The sequence below is a fragment of the Maylandia zebra genome, linkage group LG1, assembly GCF_041146795.1.
Source record: "Maylandia zebra isolate NMK-2024a linkage group LG1, Mzebra_GT3a, whole genome shotgun sequence".
Taxonomy (NCBI): domain Eukaryota; kingdom Metazoa; phylum Chordata; class Actinopteri; order Cichliformes; family Cichlidae; genus Maylandia; species Maylandia zebra.
Window position 1 is genome coordinate 17,450,108 of NC_135167.1, and position 15,277 is coordinate 17,465,384.

The following is a 15,277-nucleotide window of genomic DNA, read 5'->3' on the forward strand; positions in this document are numbered from 1 at the left end:
GGGTTATGTTGTGTCACCAAGACATTGTGAAAATATATAGCTTCCCAATATTTTGGGTCTAACTGAGCCATTTTAAGCCTTTGATGCCAACATCTAAATTAGCATCAATGAGTCCTGTTATCTTGGCTTTTTCTTTGAGGGTTGGATTTTTAAGTGCTGCTTCCTGCCATCCAGTTTAGCGGATGAGAAAAGAAACAATATCTGAGTAATTAAATTATGTAGGCTAATGTCCTTGACTAGATATAAAAGTTCATGCCCTGCTAGCTGCTTCTCTGTGCCCTTCTCCTTTCTTTTTTTATAGTTTTACATCCACTTTAGGGAGTTCATAAATAAGCCATTTACTTGTGCCTTTTAAACAAGAAAAAAAGACACCAAAGTGGCTGATGAAAGAGAGTGAGTGGCAGAAAAGGTTAGGAAACACGTGAGCATGTTTGTTGTGTGTGTTGTCTGGAGTAGAGTTAATCCACGGGCTCAGACATGACTATTTGCCTGCACTGTCCTCCCCCTTACTTTGCTTTTAAGGTGTGTAGAGCCTTAAAGCATACCCAACATGCCTGATGAAGAGGCTAAGATAAGATATAATAAAGCAGCAAAGAAGTCAAAATACCCAGTGACATTCTTGCAGGTTAGACAGGTGCACAAAAATACAATGGGATGAGAATCCTAATACCTCAGTGGCATATCCATAACCAAAAGTGCGTAGGAGAGGTGAATCATTGGCTTGAACAAAGGGTGAATGTATTGTTAAGTGAGGTGTATTTGAAATGGTTTTTAACTGCTAGTGTGGCACAGGCAGCTGTCTGGGCCTGAAAAGAAGGCCCGTGGGCAGATTTGAGAGAAGCGGTTGAGCTAACAAAAAATCCCCTGACCAGTATGCGAATTTACATACAGGCCAACTGCCAAAGCACTTGTCAGTTTGTTGTGTCATATTTACCGTTTTGGGTTTGCCCACTCAACTTGTAACTGTAGGAGGAAGCATTGACGCACCTTGATGTTTCACAAACATCAACAAATGTCTGTGAATACATGCAGTCAGTCAGGCGAGCACACACACTTAAATAAAGGAGGAAAAAGAGACTCTAACTACTCCCCCCGGCTCCTCATGAGAAGTCATTAGGAATGTGTCTGTGTATTTTATTTTTAGCAGTGTGTGTTTAGGAGGGGTAGTGGAGTCTCGTCAGTCTTCAGGGCCCTCCTCTGCTCTGTCGCTCCGTGTCTCTGTCTCCAGCTGAGAGCTATGTATATTTCATAAGCCCAGGGTGCCTTTTTGTCTTAAGATGTGCTGCACCTCCCCTGCCTGTCTCTCTGCTACTCGTCAATGGAGGGAGCCATCACGGTCTTTTTTTCTTTTCTTTTTTTTTTTTAAAGTCTTTCCCACTCTTCTCTCTCACCTCGCTGACAGCCACCCTCTGCTTCTCCCTCTGCTTTTCATGGTCAGCTTGTCTCTCTGCTGATGTCTCATCCATCTTTCCTCTTTCAGCTGTGGAAGGGGGCAGAGTAGAGCACGTACAAACAGACTTGGTCTGTCAGGAAAAGTCTCCCTCTGTCTCGCTCTTTGATTCTGTCTGTCTGTCTCTCTGTTTTGTAGCTCTGTCACTTCAGGGAAGGGACATTTCTTCACCCAGAGCTGCATCCCCCTTCGGTTGTTGTCTTTTTATAGCAGAAATCTGAGTGCTGTGACAGCAGCTAAAAATGTTTGCAGTCAAAATAGATCTGCAGTTAATTGCTATATTTGCACCATCAATCTCTTGTTGTTGTTTAAAGTTTATTACAATACCAGTATTTCTGCTTTAGCCCTGATAAAGTAAGAACAAGTATGTTTTGCAAACATTTCCACAGCATCTCTCATATTGTGACTTTCACAGGAGGAGAATCTTTAAACTGAGTTGTTGTTGATGGTTATTCCAGGAAATGTATTTAGACTTAATAAACTCCTCTTATACCTCGGTACCCTAACAGTCTTTCTATGTTTCAGGGTAGTACTGTGATTGAGGCTGCAGCAGGAGCCAGTAAGGAAGTGGACGCAGGTTCGGGGCCCTCACAAACTACAGGTGACTACACTCCTCCTCGGCCACTGACCTTGGAGGCAGAAAGAGCAGACCGTCAGCTTTCCAGTGAGTATTGCAAAACCCACTTGTTCCACTGGTTTTATGCTTCCGTCTTCCCTATTTCCATCACTATTGCTTCTCTTTGTTGTTTTTCTGTTTTGCTTAAAACACTGAAGCCTTTTATTTGTCTTTTACGCACCAGGGATCTGTGATTCAAAGCATTTCACTTAACACTACTGTGATTTTACAGAGCTTACTGCACTATAAAGCAGTTCAATCGAATTTCCTTTTGCCATTCTCCAGCCATTAGCAGTATTATCTGACTGACTGATATGTTTAATATTGGATTTGTTGATCTTGTCTCTGTGTGTCTCCTGTGGCCAGAACTACTCGAGAGTCTGTCACTCAGAACATTCAGTAGTAAACACTCTGCAGCTAGAATGAACCACACCCTCGAAATATATACTCTTTACTTGGTAAGCAACTTATCTGTGCTTACTTTTTCCTGTGTGAGGTATCTGTGTGACCCTGCTATGTAGCAACACAGGAAGTGGTGAGACCCCCGGAGTGAATGAAATGAGATCTTTGGCAGTTCTGACACTCAAAAGTGACAAAAATTACTTTTGACTTCCTCTCTTCGTGCTTGTCCCACCATGTACTCTTATACTTCTGCCTTTTTTACACTTTACAGCCCCATTTCACCTCATCCGTATACCAAGAATACGTATCACCAAGCGTCATACATTAACGGCTTCTTTTCCATCGTGTCACATCACAAATATCTATCGATACAATCTGCCGAGTGAGATTATGGGACGTGAAGATGATTTGTCTGCAGTTTGTTTTGCAAATGTCCCAGGCGTTTGATCTCTTCACCATCCTTTGAGTGCATTGTTTTATAGCAGCTGCTCCAAATCACCAGCAATGCAAACCTACAAAGCCACCTTTTTTTTTTTTTACAAAGACCCTTTTTGTTATTAACTTGAAAATTTACTTCTAGATAGATTAATCAAATACACTTTTCAATCAGTTATTGAAATTGTATGCTTTGCATCAGTTCACATCTCCTTTATAGTGCATTTAAGTGGTGCTTGACCCGAGGGTTAAGAGGATGGGACTGCTAAAGTAATGCTGGAAAATGAGGTTGAAGATGTCATGATGAAGCAGGCACAGCCACAAAAAAATTGTGACTATATGTCCTGGGGGAGGCCATCACAACAGAGGGGTTTGGAGCTCAGTGTGTTTATGTAGAAAGTGCTGGCTGTCTCCTCTCATCAGTTTAGCCAAACTGCCTTTTAACTGAATGCAAAATCCCCTTTTTCTTCTCTCTTTTATTTATGGAAATGTTTACACTAATAAACATCACCGTTTTGTACGTTTCTTATCTCATCCTCCTCTTTTCCACTGTCGCTTTCTTCAGCTCTCTCTCTCTTTTGCTCTTTCCTGCTCAGGCCTCGCTTTCTTTTTTCCACGGCTATTTCTGTTTAGCCACGAGTGCCCTGTTGTCGTTTACAGAAACCATCTAAAGCTCTCCTTCTAACTAAACACACAGACACTGTAGCACCACCACAAAGGCACTTGGCTAAACAGTCATGACAAGGGGTGGGGGGGACCTCACATCTACAGACACACACGTAACATTGAATGATCCTCCCTGTGGTCTACTGTGGTATGAGAACGGGGTTTTCATGAGTTATTTAAGCCCTCTTCATCATGCGTGTTGCGCTGCAGCTCACACTGACATGACACGGCCCATTTCCTTCTCTCGGGCCAGAAACGTGACACAAGACACGCTTTCCGTGTTCACACAGAATAGAGTAAAGAGGTACTCAGGCAGTCATGATCACAAGGCTGTAGGGTTTAAATCATTAAATGTCCCCATGCAGCAACCGTAGTGACGCTATAGCGATAGACTGATGATCTGAGACAGTTCCTACTGTCCACTGCAGTCTGCACTCTCTGCTCGGTCACATCATGTCAGAAATATTTCAGAAGGAGCCACTTTTCATTTCAAATGCTCAAAACCATTGCAGTGAACCCTCATATGGAAGGAAACAGAGGGTTTGAACTGGGCTGACCACGATGTGCTTCATGCTTGTGGACCCTTGATTTGATGAATACTTCACAACCCACTCAGAGCAACTACACAGTCAATACATCGTTAGTGGTGAGGAAGGACAAAGGTAAACCTCCTGCTACACTAACTGCACAGATTTCTAATAGAGGGAGTGACACGCAGGACTTATATAGCCTATATAATAGTAAGGGTATATGGAGTGGGAATCTGTGGTGCTATTCTCTTCTTTATCTCAACTGTTGGAGCATTTATCCGTCTCACAGCGTCTTTGATTCCTGCCTTTGTTAGCCTTTACTCTGCTCTGTTCCACTGTGTCAGAGCAGCCTTCTGTCCTTTTCACACTCAACAAATCCATTCAGAAACATATGCCTTCATGTTGTTGTGTACATATGTATATTTTGACAAGGGAATTACGCATGCTGATTGCCATGAGATGAGCTGTGAGTGTGTTTTGATCGCAACAGCACAGCTGGACTTGGCAGACTTGGCAGTTGAGTGCACTTGGCTTTTGGCCAGTTCAATACAATCACAATTACCCACAGTGGGAGCATGGAACACCCCTGAAGGTAGGGTGTGGGTACTGGTTGGGGCACAGAGGGTGGGTACTTAACAGTCTTTGGCCACTTGCATCTGCTTGGAAAGACTGAGCTTGTTGTGTCTGGTTAACATTCCACATTAAGAGTGTTAGGGAAGACAGCAGGTTGACTGCTCAAACAGTCATGCCACAACACAGTAAGCTACACATGCAAACATTAAACAAAGCCGGCTGTAAGAAGATGATTACAGCTGCACTTTCCCCCATCTTTTGTCCAGTGGACAGATCGGCATGTGTATGTAAGGAGCAGTGCAAGGAATAAGAGAGCAAAGAGGTTACACGACTGAGGCGCTGAGGGGTGGGGAAGGAGAGGATGGTGAGCTGAAGATGTGGTAGCAAGGAATGCGCTCAATAGAGGACGACTGGAGGGTGACAGAGGAAGCATGGGGAGGAATGCCACTGCTTGCTCCCCCTCCTCGGCTCCCTCTCTTTTCTTCTTCTCTTTTGTCCCCCTCTGTGGGGATGGGAGGGTGGAACAACTTCAAATGACAGTGACAAGCTTGCCACCGCTTCTATGAAGCACAGCAGATGGGAAAGTGTGTGTGTTTGTGTGTGTGTGTGATTAAAATGCCGCTGGAGACTGGGGTATACTGAGTCTCTTGGCAGCACCACACTTGGCAAAGTGCCACTTCTCTGCCCTCTTTTTCCAGCCCATCAGAGTGGGCATTGAGATATGTGTGTGTGTGTGTGTTTGTGTGTGTGTATGTGTGTGTGTGTGTTAAGTGAGAGCAGGCAGTCTCAATAAACAAATATTAATTCACAGTGTTTTCATTGTTTGTTTCATTATCTTTTCTTCAGGGTCTTGCAAACTGGATGGCGTGTGTTGCATGTTTTTTCATTCATGTATCTGAGTAATTCAGTAATGATCATAGAACTTTTGCGAAACAGATCCCTGTTCTGCAGTGTGTGGCGCCAGTGCTGGCGTGCATGGGGGAATTAGTGAGGAGACAGTGGGTTTGGCAACATGCCATGGTTATTAGCCACTCGCATGGTGGGCATGAGCTTATGCCCCGACTCAATCACTCACTGTGTTTGCATTTGTGTGTTTAATGTGTTTGCTCCTGTGCGTGTATATATGCAAGTCGAGCATTTGTGTCGGGATTCTCCTCTGGTCACACTGACCTTATTGTGCAGTCACTCCTGGTTGATTTGTATCCCTTCCAACACATTCCTTTCCCTGAAAGGCCGAGAAACGGGCTGTTGACCCCCTTTTCCCCCCATATTCACCGTCTCTTTCTTTCCATCGCTCTCTCACTTTCTCTCCTCTTCCCTCCGGATGGGTTTGATTTAGTGACTGTGGTTTTCCAACCAGAGCCTGGGAGCCTGAAAGTGTAGACTTAGGGAAGAGACCTATAGATTCACAGGCAGCGGAGCATGTCATTACTTGGCCATAGCTCATCAGCAGATACATCATCAGGCTGGAGCTCTATTAGATGTGAGCTGATGCACTAAATGATGGCAGTATCTAAAATTGCATTGTTATTTCTGGGTGGATATTTAGCTCTATACTGCATATATCAATATTCCTACCTACCTTGCTATCCTAACACCATCGGGGAGGCAATGTTTGGAATCTGACATTCTTTCTGCACAATGACAATGACACAGTTAAGAGTGATAAAGAAGTGTCTTCATCAACTATTCCTGCAACAAGCTTGTTGCCAGTATGCCCTCTTCTGCAGCTCTCTTCTCTCCCTGTCTCTTTGCCTGACTGCCTCACAACAGATAGGCTAACTTTTGGCTTCACAAGGGATTCAACACCTTCTCTCCAAGGTGAAAGTCCCTTGCTTAACTTTTTTCTTGTACAGGCACTTGCTATATTCTACTATTATACCACTCACCACAGCTGGTCTTAAAGGATTTGTAAAGCTTGATCTGCAATGCTTTAAAATGACCTTAAACTACATCAATTACAATATGTTGAAATGCATTGCCAGTTTTTATCCAAAAAGCTTAAACCCCATGTTATTGAGTAAAAAAATTAATAAATTTATGTTGTTTTTGAAAGTGTTGTTTTTTAACTTCAAGTAACTAAACCTGTTGCCAGTACTGCTTGTCAACATTGTGATTCCCTTTTTTGGACTTGAGAGAAAATATATTTAGATGTATTAAGATATACTATATTTACACACTGAGACCACCTAATGTGAGGTGGAGGCCCAGCGTGGAAGCCATCAGGCAACGTTCAAGACAGCTCAGGAAAAAAAAGAAGAAAAAAGACAGCTTAGTGAGAGACTTCCAGGCTCTGACCTTTGACCTCACATTGAGAAAGGAAGCAGGTGTTCAAGCATGATTAGGCCTGATGTGCTAAAAACTGGCAGCAAGCTTTGTAGAGGCTATCCCAGCTGTCATAGGGCAAGAAAAGGAGGAAGTACACTCTAGACAGGTCACCGAGCCTAACACGGAGAGACAGACAACCATTCTCAATCACATTTGCACCTATGGCCAGGATCACCAGTTAACTCAACATGTCTTTGAACTCTCGGGTGAAGCTGAGTAACCACACAGGCACAGGGGGAGGATACAGAGGAGCCGCAGCCAGTCGGTGGAGTCAAACCCAAAAGTTTCTTGTTGCGAGGTGACAGTAATCATCTTTGCACCACTGTGCCCTCCGACATTATCGAGAACATGGGAGAAAAATTAGAAAATCGAGCAATGTAATAGCTCAACTAAAGAAGTACACTGCTGGAATTAATCCACAGTGGGTACAAGAAAAAGTGAGGATGTTTTCTATAGATGAAAATGTTTCATTAAAGTGTACTTTTGCCAGTGGTGGTCATCTAATAACAATATTGAATTAATTTTTATTTGGGCTTTTGTCATGTTTTTTTCTCTGTGTGTCACCTTTATTTATATCACCTTTCCTCTCCAGCCCTTTTTTGCAACCCCATGACTTTAATCATCCCTTTCTCCCATCCAGCCTTCATGTCTCCACTTCTAGCCTCTCTCCTTCCTTTCTTCCCACTCTCTGATCCCTCTCTCTTTCCCTCCTTTCGAACTGTCCTCTGCTGTCAGGCGACTTGGCTGAGACTAAGTGCTTTTTGCTGTCTCTCGGCAGGTGGGACTGTAATAAAGCTTGTCAGTGGGAGGCATGGGTCGCACTGTCACATGCTCTTTGGCTCCCCTCTGTAACTCCCTCCTCCATCTTCTTCTAGCCCCGCTGCTCCAACAACCACCAGCACTCTCTGCCATGATCTTCTGCTTTTATTTTTCCTCTCTCATTTGTCTGCCTTTTGTTCCCCATTTTGTCTTGCTCTTACCCGAAACTGTGCTCCTTGACTTGTCTCTCATGTGTCTCGCGCTTGCTCTCTCTCTCCCCGGTTTCCTTGCCAACGGCACTTTCAGGAACATGATGAAGAAGAGCAGCAACAGGAGACACCCCTCTCGACATAACAACCAAACACACAAACCCTCACACACATAGGCATAACGCACACAAACGGGCACAGACACACAAGCAATCCATATAAATGACTCCAGGTGAGGTTGTATTGTTTGCCCAGCTGCTTTTCCTAACCACCCTCTCCTGTTCCTTAGTAAACCAGCAGGCTATATGGAAATCAGCTTCCTCTACACAAAACAGTTCTCTGTTCTTTCGTGTCTTTTTTAAATGTTTTTGCTTGCGGTGTTTGTGCTTGCATGTTTATGTATTTGCGTGTGCTTGTCGTACACTCAAAGGGCAAGAGAAGGTTAGCACTTGTATATTATTTGCATGCACATTTTTCAGAGTAACATAAAGGTGTGTTCTTGATCTGGTGTATGGTTGCGAATGCTTGTGTAGGTGTGCTCCCTCTAATTGAAAAAGCTCGTACATAGTCTTTCTTCTTCTAGCCACAGGATGGCATTACAGAGCCCCTTCTTTAAAGGAATCCTTCCCTTCCACCTCCTGCCAGCCACAGTTCATTCACACGCACACTCTCACACACCCACATGCACACACATACGCACACAGCCCTCTTTAGTCTGTGTTAGCCCAGGCTTGTGTAAGGTGACAGAGTGCAGTGAATAATTTAGTCCTGGCCATGTTAATGGCTGACAGCGAACATGGCCTCTCCTCTCTGCCGTTGGCCCATTACTAGTACATTCTGTTTCACTTTCTCTCCTTCTTCCTCCCTCTCCTATCCTCCTCTATATCTTCCATTTATGTTGTTCTAGTGAAACTATATACGTGTCACGTTTTCGCCTTTATACGACTCTGTACATGAAAATAAAGAAAGACTGTAAACTCGTCTTATAATGGTGCCCAAGAGTAAAAATGTAAACGTGTAATGTACGTAATGTAAGTGAGTTTGATTAAATATTTAATATGACTTTATTATATTGTGTTATTTTATTATTTTGCATTTGTCAAAATGTTATTGACAAGATAATATCATATCCACCTCTGCTTTCTCATGAGCATTTCCTTTTGACTGCACTTATGCTAATATTAAAATGGTAAAATACATAATACATAAACTATATTAAATTATCCTGTCCAGGTTTCTTTCACATAAATACTATATAAACATAAAAAATTCTTAAAATTAATATTAGCTTTCATTGCATTATTATTATATAATAATTATTGTATAATAAACTGAAATAAGCAACATGTATGAAATAACTGCATGGATCTTTTTTACGATGTAATATGAGGCACAAACGTTTTTTGGGAGCAACACTAGATATGTCTGGATGTAATTACAAGAAAAGTCTACTTGGCTCTTCAAAATGGCTTTAACACTATTAATAAAGCGAGGTTGACACCTTAATATTAATTATGGTGTCATTTTTATCTGTTGGTTATCTACATTTAACTGTATTTTCCCATTAGTGTATCATTTACATCCGGTGTGGCCCCCCTCATCAGTTTCTGGGGTGGGTTTTTTTTTTCACCTCTCATTTACCATACGTATGGCCTCATGTTCTGCATAAACTGTTTAGAAGACACTCGGGAAACCAGGGTTTGTGTTTGTGTGTGCGCATAACTCCATTTAAGCCCTTGATTGCTCCACTGGGCTTCAGTTCTCTTGTGTGTGACGTGGGAGAAGAATAATACGACCCTAACTCTAATCGATTCACATACACTAAACAAATTACAGCTGCCGCCCTCTTCGTCTCTCTCTTCATCTCTTTTTGGAGACCATTAAACCACAGGGACGTTACATGTAGCATATGTGGTTTGCAGCTTGTACAGCTGATGTGTGTTGAGTGTCTGCCTCGCTCTATTCTTCTCTCTGATAAAATCAGTATGAGTGTGTTTGGGCCGGTAGGAGCCGATGAGCCTGGCCTGGCAAGCTTAAGCAGCACCAAGGCCTGGCCAGGCTCATGCAGGCTCAAGGGGGATTGGTAGTGACGTATCCGGGGTGAAACGCGCCACAGTTGGAACTCCCCACCAACCTCGCTGGCTCCAGTCTGCTTGATAAAATCCAGCTGGGACTGGGGAGGAGATGTGCCATCTATCTTGCCCCATCTCTGCTCTCTTCTTTTGAGCATCTGTCATATTTAAATAATTGTCTTCTTATTAATGGTTTGTCTTAACTAAGCTCTTCTCACCGCTTCTTGCAAGCTATGTGTCATCCATTTGTTTCTTTCTTCATCTTAAATTTTAATCAACCTACCCTTCTCTCCCTCTCTCTCTTTTGCCTGCTGTTTTTTGCCATCCTCCCTACAGCGTATCACACATTTACAGTACTCCTCCTCCACCTCTCTACCTCACGCACACAAACAGATCCAGAACCCTAGAAGTGGGGTCATGATTGAGGCTTGCTGTTAATTAGACGGCAGTGGTTGTTGTAGCAATGCAATGGTAGGGTGTAATTAATTAGGTGGCATGTGCACAGTAGGAGAAAAAGAGAAAGAGGAGAGATGGAGTGAAAGAGAAAGACCGGCTATCAGTCCTCCTTTTATCCTCTGAGCTCAGATGAGTTCCCCTAATGAGAAAAAATGAGATGCTCCCAACTAGGGAAGAAAGCATTTTGTCCTTTACATGTTCTCTCTGCCTCTTCTCTGCTTGTCGTTCTGTCACTGCCTTGTTCTCTTTTCATCTGCCTATCACATCCAGGCTATTGCTAGTAGGGTGCCAGTGAGTTGGAGTCACCAGCCATAGATTTCCCACAGTAGTATGAACACAGCCTCTGGGACACATCCAGAAACACACGCAGACACACATGCAGTGGTGACAGTTATACCACACAGCAGAGATGGTAAAGCAGTCAGTTGTAAGAGAGCATAGCGAGGATTGCAGTAGTATGAGAAATGCCCTGCTGTACAGTAATGGCTGCTGCTCTGCTGCATGCGTGCTATACTGGTAGCATTGTATATGTGCATAAAGGTAGCAAGAGGAAGAGAGAGAAAGAGGTGGAAAGACTGCAAATGAGCAAAGAAAATGTGGGAGGGAAGCAAGAGGTGCACAAACACTCAGAGCACTATTGATCCTCTTCTTAGTTCAACAATGTCTGCTTGACCTCGCTCTGAAGCACCTCTGTGTGTGTGTGTGTGTGTGTGTGTGTGTGTGTGTGTGTGTGTGTGTGTGTGTGTGTGTACTTATCAAACATATGTGTTGGTGCAGTTACTTCTGTGTGAGTCAGAGGGCTAACCATAGTTCAGCGTGCTGTATCCGTTAACAGCCTGCAGAGAACTCCAGCCGGTGTCAACTTGTCCATTTCAACCATATTATGAATATTTAGATACACACATTGCTCCACCCTCGTAAAACGCCTATTTTGCAGTTATTTTAAATGCTCTAGTAGATTCATTAATGCTTGCAGCACAACCCCCCCAACGCCACCGTGCAGACCTGCCTTCTCAGTGTAAGCTGATAGTTTAATGGCTGCTTGGCCCTTCCTGTCAAATGTGACTGAAACTGTCCTAGGTGACAGGTTTATGGATGTTTTGGCAATGTCACTGGAGACAGACAGCTATTTACAGCCTACTGTTAGACACTTCGAATGCTGGCTGTTAACATAAATCCCTTGGTGAGATCAGCCATTGGATAATACACACTGTCAACTGTGCTCAAACGTAAATCGCCAATTACACACATGCAAACAGCAAGCGAACCCACTCAGTCCTTTGTAACCTTGTTAATACTACTGTCACCACTCAACAAACACCTCACTCTCAAACGTCACCCGCACGCTGTAAATCTCTACCTCCCTTATTTACGCCTCTCCTGCCATAACGTTAACAACCACCACTCGCTTTTCCTCCCTTGCCCCACCTTCTCTTCAGTCTCTCATCCCCTTCAACTATCATTTAGCTTTACGAGGCATCCTAAAAGAAGCCTGAGGTGTCCATCCTTCCCTTCTCCATTTTATGTCTGAGATATTGATATCCTCCATAAGTCAGATGCACCGCTCTCTATCACTGAGCAGGAATTGATGACAGAAGGGTGCGACAGGAGGGGACTGGTGCCAGCAGAGAGTTATAGGAGTCTGGCTAGGTATGCATTAGAGTCTGTGTTTGTTTAAAAGTGTGCACTGCATGCAAACAGGCTTATTAAGCGAAAGAGAGGAGTTCGTTTGGTGAGGGTGGAGGTTAAGCAAAGGAGACGACCAATAATTGAGAAAATCTGAGAGACAGGATGTGGAAAGATGGGAGAGAGGAGGGAGGGAGATCTGTTTCTTGCTTTATGAGTTTTTCATTTGTGTATGATACTGTTGCTATAAACAAGAGGTCAGCTGAACAGAGTCTGTTTATAAGGTCCATCTCACAGAGTGGGCATATCAAAAAGCCTATGAAATCCTGATCAGCCAGCTGTGGTTTCTGTGCATGTGCTTGTGTTCAGTTGTGAGGTTATCCGTTAGAGCCAACTGTTGACAACAGAATTTTGCACTTTAAACATGAGAATCAGTCTCAGTTCTCTTTCTGTTTGAATTGTGTCATGCTGTGCGAGCTTGTGCATGCAGTTATAGGTTGGTGGTGACTATGCTCGTGTGCATATTTGAGCAGTTGGTACTGCAGGACCTGTGAGTTAGATGTAGCATCTAACTTACTATCACAGCAATACATCAGGTGATGGCTTACCATAGAGCTTATGCTGAAATTGCATTGTGTTTTTGTGTGAACCACATTAGCATACAGGTGTAGCTACTAAAAGGGATATCATAAGAGTCCGTTTACATGCAGGAATACTTACTCATCTTAACCGAGTGGTTGGCACAAGGTTGAGTCGCTCTACAAATTGAATATACATAATTTTTGCTTCTTTAGATGTGGCTAAATGGTGTGATTAGTGAACTTGTTTACTGTGTGGATTTTCTTTTTCGTATATTTGTCTGCCTACATGTGTTTAAGAGTTTTTGTGCTCTGACTGCTGGTGGGGTTTTTTCCTACTATTCCACTGGGGAAAAAGAAAAGGTTTGTTTGATTAATTAATGCTGTTAGACATGAATGTAAATGATCAAAGGAGCACATTTGCATTTCGCGTTTAATTATTCATGAGTTGCGATTGCTCATGAATTAGGACACCTGTGAGGGCCTACGCCTCTCAAGCTCAGGCACTCACTCATGCACATAGACACACACACATACTCTGATGCGCACAAACACATCTCGGGATGTGATCCGGTGTGTTTAACCAGACCTGCTCATCACCCCCGTCTGTGTGCCCTGCTGTGCGCTGGGATGCAGGTCATTGCAGGTTCATCTTGCTATTATTTGGTTATGTTGCCACTCTGGCCGGGGTTCAAACATTCTGATTAGGTTACCGCGTAGCACTAAAGCTCAGACTGTCACTCTGACTGTATGATTCATCTCCATGGAGACAAAAGAAAAGCTCTGATCTAATTACCCATACTGCTGCCATCTCAGACTTGAGGAGAGGGCTGGTAGTGTGAATAAGGCGAGAGGAGCCACGGAGGAAGAGGCAAGGGGCTGCACACAGAGGTTGTAAAAAGAGGTAGAGGCGAAAGAAAAATCAACTAAAAAATAAGAGCAGGCTTGCATGCTTCCAATAGAGACCGTGATAAAAGCAGGTATTATTTGGCTTCTTGCTTCATCTTCCTCATCTCTCTCCTCATCATCAGCAGCATCCAACTGCTGCACAAATGGGCCCTTGTTGCCATGGATATGAGCAATGGTTCTCCTGTTCTGTTCGATGGGGCTCAGTGATAAATGGCGGGACGTGGAGGAAGTTAATAATTTATCCTGGGGAGGGAGCAACCGTTCCGGGGAGCGTTACCTAGCATAATGGGTTAAGCGCAGCGATTGCTGCGTGCCGAGCAATAGACTCACAGGAGGTGTGTATAAAAAATGAATAAAGGCTGAGTGGAGCCTGCTGGGAAGGAACTGTCAGGGGACTATGTCGGTGTGCGCAGGGGGTTGGTGTGTTTGGGGAAGTAGGCTTTGTCATTTCTTGAAGTTAGAGTATTGTCAGGTAAAGAACAGTAGATGCTTAATCGAGCTTTCTCCAGGCTTTCTTCGAAGATCTCCTCCCTCTCTACCTTTTACTGGGAATGAGAAACAGCTCAATATGCTTTGGGCTTTGAAGTGTGACAACAGCAGTGACAAATGAAGTTACTGCAGAGCAGAGGTGCTAGGCCTGAGCCACGTTTACTGTGCTGTCATTATCTGTGACTCATTGACACTTGTGTATACATTAAGAGTCTTCATCATCCCACCGTGTGATCATTTTTAAATAACATTTGTCACTTTCCCGTTTTTGTTTATGCCTCAAGTAGATGCTTCTTTGTATTTGTGACTTGTTGTGACTGTGTGAAAGAGAGAATGAGAATGAGAGAAGGGGTGCATGGGGTAGGCCCACACCTCCTTGAGTATTACCACAACACCTGCTTCACGTCTTTTTAACAATTCATGAGGCGCTACACTCTTTACACTACCTCATTTACCTTCCCTCCATTTAACCCCCTCCTTCCCCTTGCTCCCCTTTTGGTCCTGCTATCACCAAGATCTTTTGCATTTGGAGGGTGATGGTGCGTGCTCGGGGTTATGTAGGGGTCACCGTATTGTGTTATTCTGAGAGAATATATCAGATCAGCTTGATTTCATTATTGTCCCTCTGATGCCCCCGTACGCAGAGGCTCAAAGCTACTCAGAATGATCCTCTCCCAGCAATGAGGGAGAAGAAAAGCAGGAGTCTGTTATCTGGAGTCTTTTGTGTTGGACATTCTGCTGCGTCCTGGAGTGGATTTGTAGCATAACAGGCTTGTGTTAAAACACAGCCGAGCCTCGCAGCGTCTCCCACTGATTGTTTGATGAGTCTTTGTGACGTTCACATCTCCTTCGAGTAGTTGTAATTTCAGACTACGCTGCTTAGGTGTTTGTGTGCTGGCATCAATGCATGCGTGCACCCAGCAGAATATACGACTTGTGGTTTCTTTTCATTTGTTCTCCATTTTGTTTCGAGTGCTTGTGTTTTCCAGGAGCCTTTTTTTCTCAGCCTCCTTGTGGCTGATAAGTGATGCAGATACTGTAGTGATGGATAATAGCACCTCACATATGAACACACACATGCACACACACACTCACACACACATTAAACCTCACTCTCTTGTCTGTGATTCAGCTGAACAGTTACGAATAGTGTTTCTGCGCATGCCGGTGTATATTTGT

The 15,277-nt window shown here is 43.7% G+C and overlaps 1 protein-coding gene across 1 annotated transcript in view; it reads left to right on the forward strand.

Moving 5' to 3' along the window:
* gse1b (Gse1 coiled-coil protein b) overlaps nt 1-15,277 on the forward strand; it is a 167,125-nt gene that overhangs the window by 48,233 nt on the left and 103,615 nt on the right. Inside the window, exon 2 of the mRNA XM_004539394.6 lies at nt 1,976-2,114. Within this exon, the coding sequence (XP_004539451.2) occupies nt 1,976-2,114 (139 nt within the window). The remainder of the gene's footprint in view (nt 1-1,975; nt 2,115-15,277) is intronic.